Source organism: Microcaecilia unicolor, chromosome 4, assembly GCF_901765095.1.
Source record: "Microcaecilia unicolor chromosome 4, aMicUni1.1, whole genome shotgun sequence".
NCBI lineage: Eukaryota > Metazoa > Chordata > Amphibia > Gymnophiona > Siphonopidae > Microcaecilia > Microcaecilia unicolor.
In genome coordinates, this window is record NC_044034.1 from 340730100 (window position 1) to 340751412 (window position 21313).

Here is a 21313-nt window from a genome sequence, read left to right on the forward strand (position 1 = left end):
CCCCTTTTACTGCAGCTTGGTAAAAAGACCCCTTTGTGACTGGTTGGGCGTGGTTTCCACCCTGGACTGCGCAGGTGCTTCTCAGGAATCCAGATGCCATCTTGCAGGGTGTTTGTTCGAAGGTGTCTTAGAGAACTGTGAGTTATTATTTATTAGGGTTTATTAATCAAATCAAATCAGTTCTTGTATATCGCTAAAATCCCCTTTTCAGGGTTCAGTGTGGTTTACATTATGGATATGACAAGGTAGTGATAGACAGATAAAGTAAGTACACAAATCAAGAGAGCCTAATCAGGCAAACTGGTGGATGTGAAGAGATTCACCCAAAGCGGTGAATAGCTGGTACAGTTTAACAAAGCTTACAATTTTGTTAACAGCATAACAATAGTAAAATTACCAAATATAAACAGTGGAGGAGTGGCCTAGTGGTTAGGGTGGTGGACTTTGGTCCTGAGGAACTGAGTTCGATTCCCACTTCAGGCACAGACAGGTCCTTGTGACTCTGGGCAAGTCACTTAATCCTCCATTGCCCCATGTAAGCCGCATTGAGCCTGCCACGAGTGGGAAAGCGTGGGCTACAAATGTAACAAAAATAAATACAATAAATTAGGTACATTTTAAAACAGCAAATTGAAACCTAATACTAGGACTACCATGAAACACTATCAAAAATACCCACATTTAACAGCACCACATTCAAATAACATAATATGATGTCAGCATACCAATGAAACATCTAATAAGCATATATTAGAACATTCAAATAACATAGATATGATGCTAATGCTTTTCTACAACACAGCATACCATGTAGATGAGGGGCCAAGTGCAGATATATAGATGGAGAGATGATGGATGGTACAGAGTCAGTTTGGATAAATAAATGGGTGGATGAAGTCAAGGCAAGTTCTTTGTACAATTAAACAAGATATGGGTAGCTGGTCTAAGCAGGGCCACCGAGAGACTGGGCCGGGCCTGGGGCCCTGCCACCACCGCCCCCCCCCACCGAGGTTGTCGTCGCCGCCCCCTCCTCCCGCCCCCCTCCGTCCACCACCGGGCCGGGCCTCTCTGAATTAAAATCATAGCGCCTCACCTCGACCTCACTCCGTGTGAAAGAAGTGCAGCAGTGGCAGTCTGCAGATCGCCTCCCTTCGGGCCTTCCCTCCCTGTCCCGCCCTCGCGCAAGTTAAGTCAGATGAGGGCGGACCACAGGGAGGGAAGGCCCGAAGGGAGGCGATCTGCAGACTGCCACTGCTGCACTTCTTTCACACGGAGCGAGGTTGAGGTGAGGTGCTATGTTTTTTTTTTTTTTCATTTATTTTTCTAAAGAAACCACATGATTTTTTGTTGTATTTTTAATTTCCTTAGAAAATGAATGCATATCCCTACTTTTGTATTGCTAAGAGAAGGGAATCCCATGCATTGGAGACAGGAAGGAGAGAGGCCTTTTTCAGGTAAAAATAAGTTGAGGAGGCAAAGAGAGATGAGAAGTGAGATGGTTTTACTGAAAGCAGGTGTGGGATGGGGAGGTATACAGGTACAGTTTAGCTTTCATCCTCCCTTAGGCATTGTCACTGCCCCTCTATATCCAATGAACACCCTCCCCACACATCTGATACTACCCCCTCTCTCAGCTACCTCTAGTCTCTCTCAGGGACCTCACAGCTTTCAGCAATAGTGGTGGTTCCCAGTGATAGTGCTAGAGCACTAGAGGCAGTTGAGTCTGCAGCTTGTCTCCCCTTAAATTTACAGCCCTAGATTGTGTGAAAATCCAGATTTTGTAGTATATAGGGCTGTTGGTTTACTGTAGCAGCTTCCTGTCACCATGGAACTTTGGAAAACTGCCTGCTGCCACCACAATCTCTCTCAGCCACCACCTGGCTGTTTATTTTGAGCCATGCGGTGCTGACAGAATCTGTGTTCTGGCAGTGAGTTTGAGGATGGCAGACAATCTAGATTAGATTAACTGGGAGAAACAGGGAGAAGGGTGGGGGGAACTGAGTATTATTGGCAGTCAGTCAGTAGTGTGGTTGCCATGTTAGTTCACTTGAAATGCACAAAAAAAGTTTTTAAATGTTAAAAAAAAAACCCCACTGAATACAAGGATACCTTTTTATTGAACTAACAATACATTTTTGTGAAGCTTTCACGAGTTAAACCCCCCTTCCTCAGGCTAGGGCAGAGAGGTGATATTTCAAGATAAATGTTGCCTAATGCAACACATGGGTAAGAGATCGGTGGGTAAACGTGACACAAAATACTTGAGCCCTTCCAAATAATTATGCCCCTGGCCTAGACAAGTTTAGAAAGAACGGTGAAAAGATGGCACAGAGTGCAAACTAGCAGTGTCCTGACTGTCTCTGGATGTTGATGTGCCTAGAGGATGATTGCTCTGTGATCTCTGACAGTCACGATGCACATTAGCATCGCGCTACTGGTTTGTTGTCTGAATTCTCCACCAACCCAGCAGTTGCTAGGCAACAAAACCCCGTGTGCAGGTTCTCTTGCCTGCGCGCGCTTAAAATGCAGGGCAGCCGTACAATCGATGGCTGATACTGTGACTATTTTTACCTAAGCGACAGCTCTCAAGGTTCTCTTGTCTGCTTGCCTGGTCTCCTTCAATGTGTGCAGAAGCAGACAGAGCTGCAAACTCCAGTGTTCTGCCCGGCACTGCTGACGTCTGAAGATTAGCAAAAAAAAATAATAATTTGTAAAAATGGTCGTTTTGACCACTCTGCGCACCCCTTGCTTTCCCGAGAATGTAAAGGCGCTGGAGGCTGCAGACTGGGGTGCAGACGAAGATGCTTTGGGGTTCAGGTATGATGATGAGCATGCATGCAAACAAATGTAGAATTACGTGTTCAGTGCCTATAAGAAGCGTTTTTATTGTTAGTAGTAGTCAGTGGTTTCATCTGGAGAGGCTGCAGAAGAACCGTGCAGTCATTGTACTGGAGGTTCCAAAAATGGGATTGTCATTAGCTCGGACCTACTACTATTATCCAGCTTGGGGGGGGGGTGATTGTTCTCTTTTTTTTTTTAATTAAACAAAAAAAATATGAGATATCAGCATTTGAATATCATATTTTTATTCCTTGAGAGGGCTACAGCCATTATTCTGTGGAGGTAAATCACGGAGGGAGAAGGTGATGGCCTTAACATAAGGGTATTGCCTCCATAGATAATATAGTTTAAGTGCTCTTTTACCAGTTTTTCATCACGCCTTGTTATGTCAGACTGATCTTAGCAAACCCTGCAGCAGCAAGACCCGGCTGCAACCAGAGCATGCTTCGATTTCAGTGCTCGGGTTCGATTGGGTGGGTTGCTCCCATTTATCCTCGGAAAGATCACCACGTAATAAAAGGTGTTATTTCATACACTGGTGGTAACAGCCTCCGTTTCCTAGGCAGCTGCTAATTCATATATTTACGGCTATGCCTGCAACAGAAACAAGTAACAATCTGTACACCCTGGTTAAGACCAGATAGGAAAGGAAATGCAGCCATAGCGCTGTTGAAGTCTTTGAAACTAGATGGTTCTCTCCTGTTTTGGGAGCTTGCACATAGGTTGTGGTTTAATAATCCTAGAAGCTGTTAAATTGCCTCAAAACTTCCACCTGGTGTTTCTAGCATGAGTGTTTCCAAATTAATAGCACTATTAATTGTAGAACAGTAAAAAGACAGGTTTGCCTTGAACACAAAGTTATGTCACCCTCCATTTGTGGTTTTCTGATCTGGTCTGTATCTGAATCTAACTCACCTTGAGATAACAGTGAAACAAAGCATGAACTAAATATAAATGCAGATTTTGTTCTGATTCGTATTCGTTACAGTAGTAGGAGACCAAGACAGTTTTTTTTTAAGCCAGCCATACCTTTAATTTATGCATATCATAACACCATTCTCTCTAGAACAAGTGTAACCAAGAGAGGGAGCTAATTTGTAATATTGCACCTTTGAGAGATTTCTGCAGAGACAGAGCCTTTGGTTTCAATCCATGCAAACTTTAAAGCACTAATAAATTAATGCAAGCCAAAATTGTCAATTCAGTTGGAAGCACCACACCCCTCTTTCTTTTTGTTTGGAATTTTATGCCATTCTTCATTTCAGTATACGTGTGCCAGCACATTTCACTTATCACAGGATCCCACAGATACCCAGCTTAGGAGTGAGGCTCATTCCTGTCAGGGTATGCACAAAACTAACCCATTTGGAGAAATTGCCCCCCCCCCCCCCCCCCCCCCGAGGAAAACATTCAGCGTAATGGGATCCTACTCATTCTCTTCCTTTAATGCTGTATATATTATTAATTGCAGAAAATGTGAAGGGTGCTATGTTGGGGAGACAGATGTGATGCTAAAAACTACTTTTACCTAACACCACAAAGCAAACCAAGGTGACACCTCTGTGGCTGGGCATTTTTTCAGCACCTGGGCACTGCATCAATGACCTTATAGTCAGAAATACTAAGAAATGTTAGAACGTTAAAACAATCCATCTACTTTTGAAGTTAAGATAATGAAATATTTTTACCCCGACAGGGTTTCCTATCACATTCTAAACCTTGAAACTATACTGTGCTTTCACCTTCTGACCAGCCATCCGTCTCTCCCTGTTTCTCACTCTTCCCCTCCCCTACCTTTCACTTGAGACTGTCATTGGAATACTTCCATATTTCACTTGTTTATTTTAGTGATGTCATCTTTTGCTCATTCCTGACCTGAGGAAGAAGGTTCTCCCTTCAAAAGCTTTTACAAAAATGTACTGTTAGGTCCAATAAGAAAAGGCGTGATCTTATTTTTCTTTTGGTTTTGTTTTATTCCTGTCTATTATATTTCATTCGTAAGATATTAGTGCCTAAAGGTTTTGAAAGCCCTTAAACACTGGCTACACATATTATAGCAGGACATGTTTATCTACTCCTACCCTAGCCAAGATAATGTTCAAGCACCTTTCTGTCCTCATTTGCAACTTTCTTTAAATTAGTCCCTTATTTTCTTAGTCCTGTTACTCTATCTTATCTATCCATATGTTCTATCTTCGCTTACACCCTATGCTGTCTGTTAAAATGTTTTACTGTGTATTGTGTTGGCATTGTAATGCAACATACTATGCCATACTTTGAATATTTCTACTGTTGTAATTGTCTATTGCTTATGTCTGACTTATTCTTGCTGTACACCTGCTCGAGTGAATTCCTTAAAAAAGGTGGTAAATAGATCCTAATAACATAAATAAATAAATACATACATAAATAAATGGTAATTCTACAAGCTGGTGCCTAAATGTAGATGCCAGTAGCATGCGGGCATTGCAGAAAAGTGGCATTTACATGCGTGATTGGTGCCAGTAATTGAAAATGATTCAGTAAATGGCACCAGTGTTAGGCACCGATATGATCCATGCTAAGCTAGTATTCTGCAAAGGGTGCTTTGTGCAGAATGACCTCGTCTTAGGACGGACCTTGTGCCCAACTGTGGAGAGTGGCATTTGAACCAGCTAAAAGCCTAACTAAGGGTGGTGGGGTGCATAAATGACCCTATTCTGTAACATAGTAGATGATGATGGCGGCAGAGAAGGACCTGCACGGTCCATCCAGTCTGCCCAACAAAATCAACTCATATGTGCAACGTTTTGTGTGTACCTGACCTTGATTTGTATCTGCCATTTTCAGGGCACAGACCGTAGAAGTCTGCCCAGCACCAGCCCCGCCTCCTACCCACTAGCCCCGCCTCCCAACACCGGCTCTGCCACCCAATCTCCGCTAAGCTTCCTTCTGAGCAGGATTCCTTTATGTTTATCCCACGCATGTTTGAATTCCGTTACTGTTTTCCTCTCCACCACCTCCCGCGGGAGGGCATTCCAAGTATCCACCACTCTCTCTGTGAAAAAATACTTCCTTACATTTTTCTTGAGTCTGCCCCCCTTCAATCTCATTTCATGTCCTCTAATTCTACCACCTTCCCATCTACAGAAAAGGTTTGTTTGCGGATTAATACCTTTCAAATATTTGAACGTCTGTATCATATCTCCCCTGTTTCTCCTTTCCTCCAGGGTATACATGTTCAGGTCAGCAAGTCTCTCCTCATATGTCTTGTAATGCAAATCCCATACCATTCTCGTAGCTTTTCTGTGCACCGCTTCAATTCTTTTTACATCCTTAGCAAGATACAGCCTCCAAAACTGAACACAATACTCCAGGTGGGGCCTCACCAAGGACTTATACAGGGGCATTAAAACCTCTTTTCTTCTGCTGGTCACACCTCTCTCTATACAGCCTAGCAACCTTCTAGCTACGGCCACCGCCTTGTCATACTGTTTTGTCGCCTTCAAATCCTCAGATACTATCACCCCAAGATCCCTCTCCCTGTCTGTACATATCAGACTCACACCGCCTAACACATACGTCTCCCGTGGATTTGTACTCCCTAAGTGCATCACTTTGCATTTCTTCGCATTGAATTTTAATTGCCAAACCTTAGACCATTTTTCTAGCTTCTGGAGATCCTTTTACATGTTTTCCACTCCCTGCAGGGTGTCCACTCTGTTACAAATCTTACTATCATCCGCAAAAAGGCAAACTTTACCTTCTAACTCTTCGGCAATGTCACTCACAAATTTATTGAACAGAAGTGGCCCCAGCACCGATCCCTGAGGCACTCCAGTACTCACCTTTCCCTCATCCGAGTGAATTCCATTAACCACCACCCTCTGGCGTCTGTCCATCAACCACTTCCTAATCCAGTTCACCAGTCCTAACATTGCACCTAATTTCTGGGAACACCACTGACCCACCCATGTTTCTCCTGTAGTCACGCCCCCTTTTGAGATAGGCGCTATAAAATTCAGGCTGTATGTTGCAAAATAAGGCTTAAGGCAGATCTGCGCGTAATTCCGAATTCCTGCTAAATATCACCAATTATTGACTATTAATGGCTCATTAACTCATTAGTTTGCAAACAGATCTGGGATCCGCACCCAAATTTGTCAATCTATATAGAATCTGGGGGTTAGTGTGCATGTGCAAGGAGGCATACATATGAACGGAGCATGGGCGTATCACGAGCATGTCACCAAGGGCCCCTATTACTAAGCTGCGGTAAAAGGGGGCCTGTGCTGGTGTCAGCACGTATTTTTTTTCATGTGTGCTGAGGCCCCCTTTTACCGCAGCGGGTGAAAGGCTGTCATTTTTTTTCTCTAAGGAAGTGAACCGCTTGTTGCACTGCCATTTTGGGAGGGAGCACTTACCGCCACCCATTGAGTGCTCCCACGCTAACCCAATGGTAACTGGGCAGTGTGCGGCACTGCTCGATTTACTGCCGGGTAAACACCAATGCTTCAAAAATAACAAATAAAAAATATTTCTGTACAGCTGGAAATGGCCCGGCGGTAGTTCCAGATTAGCGAGTAGTAAGCCTGGTTGGGGCTTACCGCTGCTTAGTAAAAGACCCCCCCCCCCCCCAAGTGACATGCACAGGCTGTAAAATACTATCACTTGTGCGCATTGCTTGGCACACTTGGGTACACCAACTTATACCAGCCATTGACATTACATTTATTTATTTTATTTTGCTCACACCCTTTTTCAGTAGTAGCTCAAGGTGAGTTACATTCAGGTACACTAGGTATTTCCCTGTTTCTGGAGAGCTCACGATCTAATTTTGTACCTGAGGCAAGAAGAAATTAAAACCTTACCTGCTACTTTGCTTTCCTTTAGTCCCTCCAGATCAGTCTAGACAGATGGGTTGTGCACTCCTACCAGCAGGTGGGTCTTGACTGAGAACTACAGACTGGCCTAGATGTATGGGAAGTACCAAAACAGTGAGCATCAAGGGTGGGACCCTTGCAGTCCCAACTCAAATATCTGGGTCCCAAAAGCTGCATCCCGATGACCGAGAACATCTATGCGGTAATGCCTAGCTAAGGAATGCAAATAAGATCAGATCACTGTTCCCCAGATCTCCTGTGGCGGTACCCAAGCATTCTCCACCCATAAAGCTGCCTGTCCTCAGGGCCGGTCCTAGGGTCTCTGGCGCCCCCCTGCAGACTATGAGTTGGCGCCCGCGCCCCCCCCCCCCTCGGCACCCGCGCGCCCTGCCCCCCCCAGCATCTCCTTTCTCTCTTCTCCCACCCTGCTCCTGTCCAGCGATTCTCCTTCGCCCCCATCCTCCGCTGCCCTTGATGCTTTAAATCTTTAATTTACCTCCGTTCCAGCAGCTGCGTCATTTGAAAGCCTTGCCCCATCTCTCCCTTCATGAGTTCGTTCTACAGTCCCGCCCTCGAGGAAATGACGTCAGAAGGCGGGACTGCAGAACAAACTCATGAAGGGAGGGAAGGCTAGAGATGGGGCAGGGCTTTCAAATGACGCGGCTGCTGGAACTGAGGTAAATTAAAGATTTAAAGCACCAAGGGCGGCGCGGTATAGTGCCGCAGCAGCGCCCTTGAAGGCAGGCGCCCCCCCCTGCAGCGCTTACCCCGCTTACCGGGTTTGACCGGCCCTGCCTGTCCTCTGGTGGGATGAGGCATCAGGCATAAGTTTGATGCACAAGAACAGCTCTGTGCTGATATTCTGTAATGTTTATTTGTTACTTAATATACCACATTTACAAAAGAGGCCAAAGCGGTGTACAAATCAAATTATAACACCTAACCACTTCACCCTATTCTGATAGCCACTTTTCTATAACTTTGCTCAGCCCCTTTTTTCCTCTTCCATGATCTTGTTATAACACCAATTGTACCTGTCTCCTGGAACGGCAATGCCATAACAGGTTTTGTAAGCCACATTGAGCCTGCAAATAGGTGGGGAAATGTGGGATACAAATGCAGCAAATAAATCAAATAAAATACAAATGGCAATAGGAAAGAAATCAAAATATACAAAGAGTGCACATTCAATAAAAACAAGAACAAACTGAGTATACTCAGTTGTCAGTCAGGCTCCCCCGCTGGTGGGATTATTCCAAATAAATGTTAAGAGCTCATCTAAAGTGGCTCACCTGGGGTTGGGGGTCACTAGATTATGTTATAATGTATCTTATTATTATTATTATTACATTTGTATCCCGCACTTTCCCACTCAAAGCAGGTTCAATGCGGCTTACACAGTAAAAGGAATACAGAATATTGTTAGAGAGGGTAAAAGTTAAGTATACCAGAATAATAGACGAGATGAGTAGGTAGAAATAGGCAATGGAGAAGGGAGTAAGGTGGGAGATGAAGTCTGGGTCAATGTCATTATCATGGGGGTATGTGTTACTCATTTTATTGATTAGAGTATAGAGTTGTGATTCTTTAATGATGCAAATTCATATGCTCGATAAACTGGTCCCTCTAGCTAATTGGATAGAGCGGTTACTATTCACAGTGATAAGATAAGGAACCATTATCATCTGTTAGAAGTTGTGGGGTGGGGGGTGGGAAGGGGAAAACATAAAAAATGTTGGTGTTACAGTAGATGAGAATTACTGAAGTGTATAAAGTGAAAGTAGACGAAAATGGATGTATCAATGCTGTCAGTTGTGTTTACTATGCTGTTCATCAATAAAAATTATTGAACCATTAAAAAAAAAGCTAATCTAAAGAAGTGAGCTTTAAATCAGGGGAGAGAGAGTTCCGACCCAAGAAAGGGGCAAGGCCATTGCAAAGTTTGGGGGCAAGGAAAAAGAAAGCAGTGGCACAAGTGGAGTCATAGTAAGCAAACTTTGGGGAGGGGAGAACTAAACGGCTCATAAGCCGTTTTGGAATTGGTGCCAAGTGCGCCCTCCTTGTGGTGCCTACATCTTGGCACCAATTTATAGACTAGAATGGAGGAGTAGCCTAGTGGTTAGTGCAGCGGACTTTGATCCTGGGGAACTGGTTTAAATTCCCACTTCAGCTCCTTGTGACCCTGGGCAAGTTACTTAACCCTCCATTGCCTCAGGTACAAAAAATATGCCTGTATATAATATGTAAAACCGCTTTGAATGTAACCACAGAAAGGCGGTATATCAAGTCCCATTTGCCCTCTCCCCTTACTAATTATCCCCTAGCAACATTACCCTGTGTAACCCAGTTAAGCAGGATCAGGACTGGGTGAATGTGCACATGGAAGACCATGTACACTGGGCTGAAGAAGGCAGTGGTAGACCCTATGCTGCTGAGAAAAAAGTAAGGTCATATGGTGGGCTGTGCTCAACAAAGTCTGCTGAAACAGTTCAGATACTCCTTATTACATTGCATGTTATTACTTACATGCTGCTCAAGCCAGGTCTTGTTCAAAGCGGCTTACAATGAGCAAAAAGTAGGACAGTCTCCTAGAAAAGTTCAATACAACTCAAGAAGGAAAACAGTATAAAAATAGAAATGTAAAAAAAAAAAAACAACAACTTAAGAAAATGTACAAAATAGCCGTTTTCAATAATTTACAAAACAATGTATATGTAACTTGACCACATATATACAGAGGTAAATCATTCCACCTCTTAGAATTTTGGTACGGCAGGGTCCGCTGTAACTCTTTCTTAGACAGAGATATGCAACTCTCTCTGTTCCTCATGCACCACAAGCTGATTGGGTTTTGAAGAATATTATGTAGAGGAGTGTGGTAGCCGTGTTAGTCCACTCTTAAGGTTATCAATAGAAATCAAACAAAATAAAACATGGAAAAGAAAATAAGATGATACCTTTTTTATTGGACATAACTTAATACATTTCTTGATTAGCTTTCGAAGGTTGCCCTTCTTCCTCAGATCGGAAATAAGCAAATGTGCTAGCTGACAGTGTATATAAGTGAAAACATTCAAGCATTACTATGATAGTCTGACAGGGTGGGAGGATGGGGGTGGGTATGAGGTATGCATGGGGACATCAAAGCATATCATTGATATTCTAACAGGATGGGTGTGGATAGGTGAGGGGTGGGGTGATCAACAGAGACATACAGCTTTATGGTTTATAATGGGCTAGGAACCCCAGATCCTTGTTAAGTCCTTTCTGTTGGGTGTTAAAATATTCAATCATTCTGACTTCAAAGGTCTTACGTTCTTGTATGGTTTTAAAGTTACCTTTGAGGATTTGCACTGTGAAATCACTGGTACAGTGTCCTGGTCCTGTAAAATGTTGACCAACAGGCGTGGGAACCCTGCTGGCACCAGTATTGTTCATATGATGTCTCAGCGCTGCTGAGCCCGGTACTCGGACCAGGTTCCGCTTGGCGGCCGGACAACCCCGGGTTTCACCTGTGCTGACCACCGTTCCCCAGAGGTTGAGCCCCTAGGTGCGGGCGGCCTGCAGGACTTGCGAGACGGAGCAGGGAGCGGGGTGGTGAATGTAATAGACAGACAGGCAGCAGGTAAGAGAGTGATCCAGGTACAGGCAAAGTCAATAGGCAGGCAGCAGGCAAGGGAGTAATCCAGGAACAGGCAGTCAACAGGCAGGCAGCAGGCAGGGGAGTGATCCAGGTATAGGCAATGTCAATAGGCAAGCAACAGGCAAGAGAGTAATCCAGGCACAGGTAAAATCAATAGGCAGGCAGCAGGTCAAGAGAGTAATCCAGGTACAGGCAAAGTCAGTAGGCAGGCAGCAGGCAAGAGAGTAATCCAGGCACAGGCAAAGTCAGCAACAAGGGACAAAGTAGAGAAGAAGCACACTACTGAGCAAGTAACACCTACCAAAGTAGAAGCCGAAGCATGGAGTCCAGAAAGAGCTCAGCTGATAAAGTGCTGGCGTCTGACATCAGCAGGGACCAGCAGGGAGAAGGAGCACAGCCATAGGACAAGAGCAGGGGAAGGAGGAACCGGAAGACCAATAGGAGAGAAGCAAGGGAAGCCAGGCAGAGGAAGAGTAGACTCAGGTGCATGGAAGCAAAGCAATGAAGGAGCCTGCAGCCAGAGAAGAACTACACACACATGGCTCAGGGCTGTGCCAGTCAAGTGTGCGTGTTGACGGGACCCCACGCAGCCCGAGGACGCCGCTTGCGTTGAGGTAGGGGACATGACATCACACCAGCCAACCCTCCTCCAATCAGCAGCCAAAATCCCCCAAAACCTCCCGACCCACCTGGTGACCCAGTAGGTCCTGGGGCAGGAGCTATCTCCAGTCACTCCTGCCCTCACTTTTGTCTTCCTCCAAAATAGCACTGGAAACCCCAAGTGGTAGTCTTCCAGTACTACTGCTGGGGGGGGGGGGGTCATATTTCCATATAAGGGCATCTCCCTTGTACAGAAGCATTACTCCTAGCAATACTATCATGAGACTACTGCTAGGGGTCACCGGCGCGGACAGGAGCGATTGGGAATCATTCCTACCTTGAGACCCACTGCATCACCAGGACATGTGCAGGTAGTTCCAGGGGAGCTGGGGGATTCATTTGGGGGATGAGCTGTTGATTGGGGGGGTGGATGTTGTTCGAGAGAGTTGGAGGTGCTGATGGTCACTTCAAGATGTGGCCCAGGAGCATCGGGCTGTGGGTTGGTGGCCTAGTGCTCCCGGGAAAATAACTCTGCTTGCAAGGTGGCTCACAAACAGTATTATTCTTTTACCACAGGATTCAGCAACCTCTGGTACTGAGATACCACAGTTTGGCCAATCAAGGTCACAAGTACCTGGCAGAATCCCAAACCAGTACCAAGCTTCCATGCTACCAATCCCAGGAAAGCAGTGGCTTCCCCCATATCAGGGATGGTCAGAAATCCAGGACTGGAAATCTCCAGTAACTTGGCATTTCTGCAAATGTATGTTTAGATTTAAAACTGTAAGGGGAGCATATGTATGTTGGGGGGCTGAGGAGGGGACTATGCCTCAATAGGGGCTGAAGAGTGCATCCTCTTGTACCCCAAACCTTAAGGCTGGCAACTGGATCCAGATTCGCAGGACAGGGTTGATCCAGTCCTAGGTTTGCCACAGTGCATGCTGGGACTTGTAGTCTTGCTGTTCTTAGGTGAATGGTGAAATCAGAACTACAAGTCCCTGCATGCAATGGATAATCCCAGGACTGGATCAGTCCTATCCTGCAAATCTGGATCCAGTTGGCAGCCTTACCATACCTTGATGTGACCTCAGAGATGCCAAGTTACCCAGTTCCAGGCTGGAGATTTTGGAACAGTCCTGTCTTTGCATTTATATCCCAAAGCAGTAGTGCCCATCAAAATCAGTGTTGCAAGTCCCATAATGCACCAGTATGGGCTGATAAAAAAAAAAAATCCAGGACTATCCCATCTCCAGCCTGGAACTGGGTAACTTGGCATCTCTATGACCCTCAGTTACTGAAGCCTGCACTGCTGTCATTATTGCAGTGCAATACAGTCATTTGTTAACTTGTGCAGTACAGTTATTTGGTGGGTGGGGCAGGGGGTGGGGTGTGGGTAATGGCAGGTGGTGGATTCTCTTTCAAAAAGCTGGCAACCCTATGCTCTTAGGTCCTGCCTCTGGGTGCCCTAACCTTTAGTGTGGTCCTGCAGGGGACCAGTGCCAAATAGTGTCAAAGGAACTGTAACTTGTTAAAACTTTTTACACCTTTGTACTTCAGCAAAATAAAGGTTTTCGACACTCCTTTTTTACAGAACATATCTGAGAGGAAGACCAGTATTATTCTGCATTTTTTCAGTAGTCGTACCATTTTGTTACGGTAAGAGATTCATCCATTAATAATCTGGTAACGACTCACAAAGAAACACTACACTACATAGAAAGTATGTCCATGACAAGAAAGCTGGGATAGATAAAACAATGAAGCTGTCAGTTCACACGTTGTCAGCCTGCAAAAGACACTCATAATGGTTAATTATGTTCTTCTTAAGTGTAGGTGTCAGAAAGAGATGCATTAGGCATGTGGGCTTATATTTAGCCTCAGTCATTTCATTAAATTCAGTACTTACTGTAAAAGCAAACCCATAAAAATAACCTCCTACTGTCACTGTGCCCTGAAAGTTCTCCTGATGTGAAAAGGCAAATTAAAACAGTTCAGCCAGCTAAATTTGTTTTTTTTTTCACATAAGTGGATATGCTACAATAGCCTGTGTGGAGTGATTCTGAGGCAGGAGGAGAGGACAAATATACTGGGGAAGCAAGAGGACAGGGGTCAGGAACAGCTGGGAAGGAGCTGAGATCTAATTAGTGTCCTGAACTCCAGGGCCACTTGGGTTCTACTTTTGTTTTGCCACTGATCCTCTTGAGCCTCTCAGTTTCTCTGTTTGCATTTTCGTTTGCGCAATCGATTGATGCTATATCTACCTTCTCTTAAGAATGCCCTTTTTTTTTTTTTTAGAATTGCTAATTCAATATACTCTCTTAAGGTTGTGTCCTACAGAACTCTTTTCCAATTTGTATTAGAACAGAGGGAAAGCATTCATTGTTTAGGAAGATAGTTGACATTTTTCTTTCCTAATAATTAGGGCTGCATGTTAACTGCGATTAACACCATAATTAATGCGTTCATCATTAATCATGATTAATAATTAACCACCCTCTCTCCCCCACTTGCATGCACGGTCGGTCTGGTATCTCTCTCTCCCCTCCCAGACCAGCCGCTCTCTCTCTTCTCCTCTCACCTCCCCTCCCCTCCTTCCTGTCCTGGTTTACCTTTTGATTTTCAGTAAGTCTTTGCTCTGCAGCAGCAGCTGGATTGAAAGTCTGCACCAGGCCTTTCCCTCTGACCCATCCCACAACTTCTGGTTTTCAGAAGGGGATGGGGCAGGTCAGAAGGAAAGGCCCAGGGCAGGCCAAGGCAGCATTTCAATCAGGCCGCCAATACAGGCAAAAAGTTACTGAAAATCAAAAGATATACCTGGAAGAGAATGGAGAGAAGGGGATAGGTAGCTGCCAGTGGTCTGAGAGGGGGAGGGAAAGATGCATGTGGGTGGGGGAGGAAGGGCGAGCACTTAAAGAGAACCACCAGAGGGGAGGGGAGGCATGGCACATTATATATAGAGAGAGAGAATGGGTGAAGGCAGGGGGTACATTAGAAAGAGAGTGGGTGAAGACGCAGAGGGGCACATATGAGAGAGAGAGAATGGGTGAAGGCGCTGGGGGGCACATATAAGAGAGAGAATGGGTATAGGTGTCCTCCAAAGCTTCATTACCTGTTCATTGGCTGGTGGGGTAGCTGAAGCCCCACCAGCCAAAGAAATTCACTGCCTTAGTCACCCCCTTCCTCTTCACGTGAATACAAAAGGTTTTTTTTTTTTTTTTTTTAAATAAACTTTTATTGGTGACATCAACAATTGAGCCATTCCAGTCTTATCACAATGAACATAACATTTTCACAACCATCATGTAACTTTTGTCTCACCTTTTGTTATTTCTCCCCCCTTCCCTTAAGCTAATCCCTCTCCCTCCCCTCCTCCCCCTGCCCTTCCCCACCCCCCACCCACCCTCCCTTCCTCCCAGGTAGTGCTCTGATAGTATGTTTATGCCTATCCATTAAGTACTCTACTCCGTGCTAAGGGTGTTAGAGTATCCAGGAAAGGCTGCCAACACTGAAAGAACTTGTCTCCCCTCGGGGATGCTAAATCAGGTAAATCTTTTCGCTCCATAGCACATAAGGAGAGCATGTAGGCCCGTCACAACTGGATCGAGGGTCCTTCCTCCTTGAGCCACAATTTAAGTATAGATTTCTTCCCCATCATCACCGCTCTCCGTAAGAAGGCTTTGAGACCTGTTTTCTTTCTGCCCCTGGTTGCATATATCTCAAACAACAAGCCAGGTTGTTGATTCCACAAAACCCCCCACATCTTTGACACTTGTGTACATAATAGGGACCAAAAGGCTAATACTGGTGGGCAATGCCAAAACATATGGCCTAAGTGTGCTTTCTGTCCCGTGCATCCCGGACAGTCATCACTCTGCCGCAAGGTTGCCTTATAGGCTCTAAGGGGAGAAACATACAATCTCATCATAAATTTATACTGGGTTTCTCTAATATCTGTGTTCCCAAATTCTTTATAACATGTCTGGAAGCAAGACTGTATGTTTATTTCCCTCACCCGAAGCCCCAGCTCTAGTGACCATTCCTGTGGTGAATACAAAAGTGTAATCTCGCCATTAATTGTGCGATTAAAGGTGGGGCAGCATAGCCAGCAGTCCATGGAGGGGCACAGGGATGGACTGGGGGGGGGGCACAGATTTCCTCTCCCTCCCCACACCCCCATATTGGCCCCCTTCATCCTTGTGCTGCCTTGGAAGCGAGGAAGTCAGCGGGGTGCCTCCAGCCACCAACAAATAATACTCCTCAAGCATGCTTAGTTCGTGCATGAACTGAGCATGCTCGGGGTATGCCAGAATCGGCGGGTGGAGGCATCCCGCTGACTTCCTCGCTCCCAAGGCAGCACAAGGATGAAGGGGGCCAATATGGGGGTTTGGGGAGGGAGAGGAAATGTGTGCCCCCCCAGTCCATCCCTGTGCTCTTCCACGGATTGCTGGCTATGCCCCACCTTTACTCACACAATTAATGGCGAGATTAAACTTTTTTTATTTGCATGACTAATCATGATTAACATTTTTAATCGAAATGCAGCCTTACTAATAATATTACTTACTGGATAAGAGTTATATATTGTGTTGAAATGCTATGATTGTTAGTAGTTGTTGCTTAATATTGTATATTCTTATATCTAGTGCCTATTATACACCGCATTGAACTCTGAGAAGAAGATATAGTGGACCATAAGAATTTTGTAAAATTTTGATTGATTTTTGATTTGAGTGACTGGCCACTGGGCAAATATCTGGATTAGTGGAAGTAATGCAAAGCAGAAGAGTACTTTCGGGCAACTTGGGGTCCTTGATCTCAGTTGGGGCACTGTCGGGGTCCAAGGTCAGTTCAAGAGCTTGCATTAGGGCACCCCATTTTGCAAGACTTCCATGTATTTTGGGGCTAGCTCTGCTTGACAGGTCACTTTATTTTCCTGTCACAAGGCCAGAATTTCTGCAAGGGTATGAGGTGCCCTAAGCAAGCCTTTAGCTTTGCACCCCTTAGTCAACTTTTAGACCCTCCTTCCTTCAAGATATTTTTTAAACTAAACTTAAGCATGATCACCCCATTATCACAGGAATGAAGGGTGATGTGAAGATGAAGGAAAAGGACAACATGTTGAAGGCAATGAGAGACAATGGAAGGGTCAGAGAGAGGGAAACAGATAAGAGCTGAAAGGTGAGAAAAGCTACAAAAGCATGAAGAGAGATGGTAAGGAAGGGACTAGAGACAGAAGCTGAGGAGAAAGATGGAGAGAAAAGAGTGAAGAGAGATGGTAAGGAAGGGACTAGAGACAGAAGCTGAGAAGAAAGAGTGGCCTAGTGGTTAGGGTGGTGGGCTTTGGTCCTGGGGAACTGAGGAACTGAGTTTGATTCCCACTTCAGGCACAGGCAGCTCCTTGTGACTCTGGGCAAGTCACTTAACCCTCTATTGCCCCATGTAAGCCGCATTGAGCCTGCCATGAGTGGGAAAGCGTGGGGTACAAATGTAACAACAAAAAAAAAGATGGAGAGAAAAGAGTGAAGAGAGGAGAAAGGCAGAACTCAGATTCATGATGGAGGCAGCAATAGGTGATGTACTAGGGTGGGAGGGGAACACACTGGAAAGGACACCCTACATGTACATATACGCTTGCAAAATGATGTGCGCAACAGTAATAAACACTTTACTATCTCTACTGTCAACCCATTCAAACTGCCCACTCCCTCCCTTTACACTCAGCCAATCCCAAAAGCTCCACTGGTTGTTTTTTCTACCCTCTCAACCCCTCCCCTCCGCCCTCCCCAATTCCACCACTAAAAAATCAGCCTTGGCGTTTGCAACATAGAGGCTATAAAGCTCATTCCATGGGTGTATTTGAGAAGCTGTACGTACTGACATTTGCCAGAGCTGCCAGATTGCCAATCCAGGCCTATCATTCTCTCTTTCTATCCACAGTACATCTTTCTCTTACTCCCCTTACCTCCTTTTCCTGTCCCCAAACCCCTCTTTGCTCCTTTCCTACCTTTCTCCCACCTCACCTGCTCTTTCTACCTCCCCCCCCCCCCCCGATCGAAGCTAAAGTTGCTGTTGCTGAGAGCCCTGTTTTGCATGCATTTGCATGCTAGTTGCGTTCAGAGCCCATAAGTGCGTTGTTTCACGTGCTCGGGGGCTCTGATCATGGGGCGGTAACAAACACAGGCGCTAGTATGGCGCTAACAGCCTCTAGTGCCTGCATTTGCTTCTGATCATTGGCTCATGAGTCTCAGAAGACCTGACAACTTACAGGCTGTGTTTGGGGTGGGGCTTGCCCCCACTAGCCACAGACTGCTTGGCCTGCTAGCCAGAGGCCTACCCAAGACTGTTATTAAACCAGAGAAACTGTTGAATCTGAGGTACCTTGTCTGGCTGAGTTATTCCCAGAGCCACGCCATAACCCTCACCTGGGGTCTCACAGGCTTGATTCCTTAGGTGGGGTCCCTAACATGAAAATCAGTGCAGACAAAATTCACCTGGTTCCTTAAAAAAAAAAAAAAATCCAAAGACTTCTACATAAGACGATAGTGACGTCCTTGGCAGGTTAAGAAATAGGCAGTATGTAATTGAATTTGATTTGCATACAATCAATAGCACTGGAATTTGGTTTTATTTTTAATTTTTTTGATATTGCTTAATTGTGGAAAAATACCAATGAAGCAGGTATTAGTTGCTGAAACATTGCCATGTTGGGTCCCCTGATAATAATATATATGTATTAATGTATTTTCTGTTAATTTTAAATTGATGTATGAATACATTTTTTGCTTTTTGGAATTGAATTTTTGCATTATTTTGTTTTATTGCTAATTTTTGTCATTGTTTTATTTATAAAAATCCCCTCCTAACTATGTTTCAGAATGTTCTTGGTTTTCTTATGCCTTTCTGATGGCCCTATTGCCAAAGCAGCAGACTCTGCCATATCAATCACAACTGATTGGCCATTTGGTTCCTTTCTAATCCCAAAGGCTAGCACTTTAAAACATTTGCTGGCATAATAAAACTATCATCTTGACATAGGACGGTATTAAATGACATATAAATCCCATTTAGTAACCTGTAATAAGACGATTAGGCCAACCAGGGAAAACTATTTTTCTACATTAGCAGTAACAACTTGGTGCACCTCTAGGGAACTGTTTTGTATAGTTAATTATCTTCTGTGCAAACCACATCAATAGAGTATGACGCTGTCTCGGCTAAATGCTACAATCAGTTCACAACATACCTTTCTGACAATACTGTATCTATTTAATAGCCAAGCAACATGAAGTCTTTAACCGCCACATTTGAGGTATGTAATAAGCCTATTTCATTAAGTTCCCTTCAGCAGGTCAACCGTGCTGCAATTGATGAGAAACTAATGCAACCACTACTTTTTCTCATGACCTGTCTTCATTGTGGCTAATAAAATCATCTCAGCTTGGCTTATTAGAACAAATCAGGCAGTTAGTTAACCTAACATAAGCTGAAGAGTCTATGCCTGATTTATTAAAGAAATCAGTGGTGTATCTTATACTTAAAAAACCCTACTTTTGATCCTAATAACCATGAAATCCATAGACCAGTGTCGGATATCCCTTTTGTAGAGAAATAGATTGAACGATCACCATATGTTCACATTTTGGGAAAGATTCTAGGTTGTGTCTTACAGTGGCGTAGCCAGACCTGACATTTTGGCTGGGCCCAGAGCTAATATGGGTGGGCACTAATATATATATATGGGCATGAGTAGTGCGCCCTACTTCTAGCATTTTTCCTCTCTCTCCCTCCTTTCATCCAGCATTTCTCCTGTTTCTCTCTCCATCTGACCAACCAAGGTCTCCCCCTTGCTCCCCTTCCTTCTCCCCAACAGCTTGTCTCTCCCCTGCCCTTTTCTATGTCCCCTCTTTCCATTCATCTTTCTCTCTGTACCCCACTTCTATCCAGCATCCCAACTCTTTCTTTCCATCCAGCATGTCCCCTTTCTCTCTCTCCCTTCCACCAACATCTTCTCTCGCTCTCCACCTTCTGTCCAGCGTCTCCCTCCTTTCATCCTTCTCCTCTCTCTTCCTCCTTTCATCCAGTGTCTCCCCTTTTTCTGTCCCCATCCAACATCTTTGATCTCTCTCCCCCCCCCATGCAACATACACCCACACTATCTTCCTCCTCCCCTTCCAAACAAAATATTTTTCCTCCACCCCAGCATCCACGTACCTTAGCTCCCCAGGCACCCAAACGGCTGCTGAGATCAGCTCAACTGCATCCCTTCTACATGCTGCCACTGTGAGCAGCCTCAACAAAAGAAGAAAATGAAGCGCGGAGCCCCCGCTGCCGCAGCAGCCTTCATGCGTGCGCTGTCGGTCTGCCGGTCCTGAGCCCTCGTCGGAACAGGAAATTGACGTCAGCGGGGGCAGAGGACGACAGAACCGACAGCGCATGCCTGAGGGCTGCTGCGGCACCGCGCTTCATTTTCTTCTTTTGCTGAGGCTGCTCACAGAGAAGCAGCGGCGGTGGAGGATCATCGCAGCGGCAGCGGGAGACTTTCCCGCTTTGGCGGGAGTGCGGAATTTGACCTGCCAAAGCGGGAGTCTCTCGCTGAATGTGGGAGACTTGGCAGGCAGGCGGGTGGGCGGGCCTGAGCCAAGATTGGGCGGGCCTGGGCCCACCCAGGCCCACCTGTAGCTACGCCCCTGGTGTCTTAATTATAAATGCACACATTTCACCAGTCTGTAAAACAATGTTTACTTTCATTGACGGTAGGTCCAGCAACTTCACCCATTCCTTGGACAGCTTGCGTAAGCCATGGTTATTCATGACCTTGTTACTACTTTTTGTAGACTATTCTACTACTACTTATCATTTCTGTAGTGCTACAAGGCATACGCAGCGCTGTACACCATACACAGAAAGATAGTCCCTGCTCAAAGAGCTATTCTAACTCCCTGTATGTTGGCCTTACAAGTAGCGGTGTTTCAAGTATAATACTGGTTCATTTTATGATTGAATTTTACAGCCTTTTTTTAAATGTCACGCTTGTTTGTCTGAAGGATTATTTCAGATGCTGCTTTTGTGAGCCACATAGAATTTTATGGTAGGTGGCATACATATCAAAATCAATGAGTAGGTGAACGAATGGATGGAGATTCAGACTAAGTTTTATCCATGCATAGCCTGTCTTTTGTAAAAGTTTTTGCTTGAGAAAGCCTTCTTAGACTTCTAAGATTTTTCCAGCAGATATTACATAGGGGCCTTTTACTAAGCTGTGTTTGGGCACTAATGCACACTTAACGCAGCAAAAATGGCCTAACATGGAGTGTGCTAAAGCGTTCTGTGTTAGTTTGCCATCTGTACTCACTAACTGTGTAGTAAT

The 21313-nt window shown here is 45.0% G+C and overlaps 1 protein-coding gene across 1 annotated transcript in view; it reads left to right on the forward strand.

The window, feature by feature from the left end:
- Positions 1-2569: 2569 nt before the first annotated feature.
- HUNK (hormonally up-regulated Neu-associated kinase) overlaps positions 2570-21313 on the forward strand; it is a 99710-nt gene continuing 80966 nt past the window's right edge. The window contains exon 1 of the mRNA XM_030202150.1: positions 2570-2817. Coding sequence (XP_030058010.1) covers positions 2717-2817 — 101 coding nt within the window. The 5' untranslated portion in view covers positions 2570-2716. The remainder of the gene's footprint in view (positions 2818-21313) is intronic.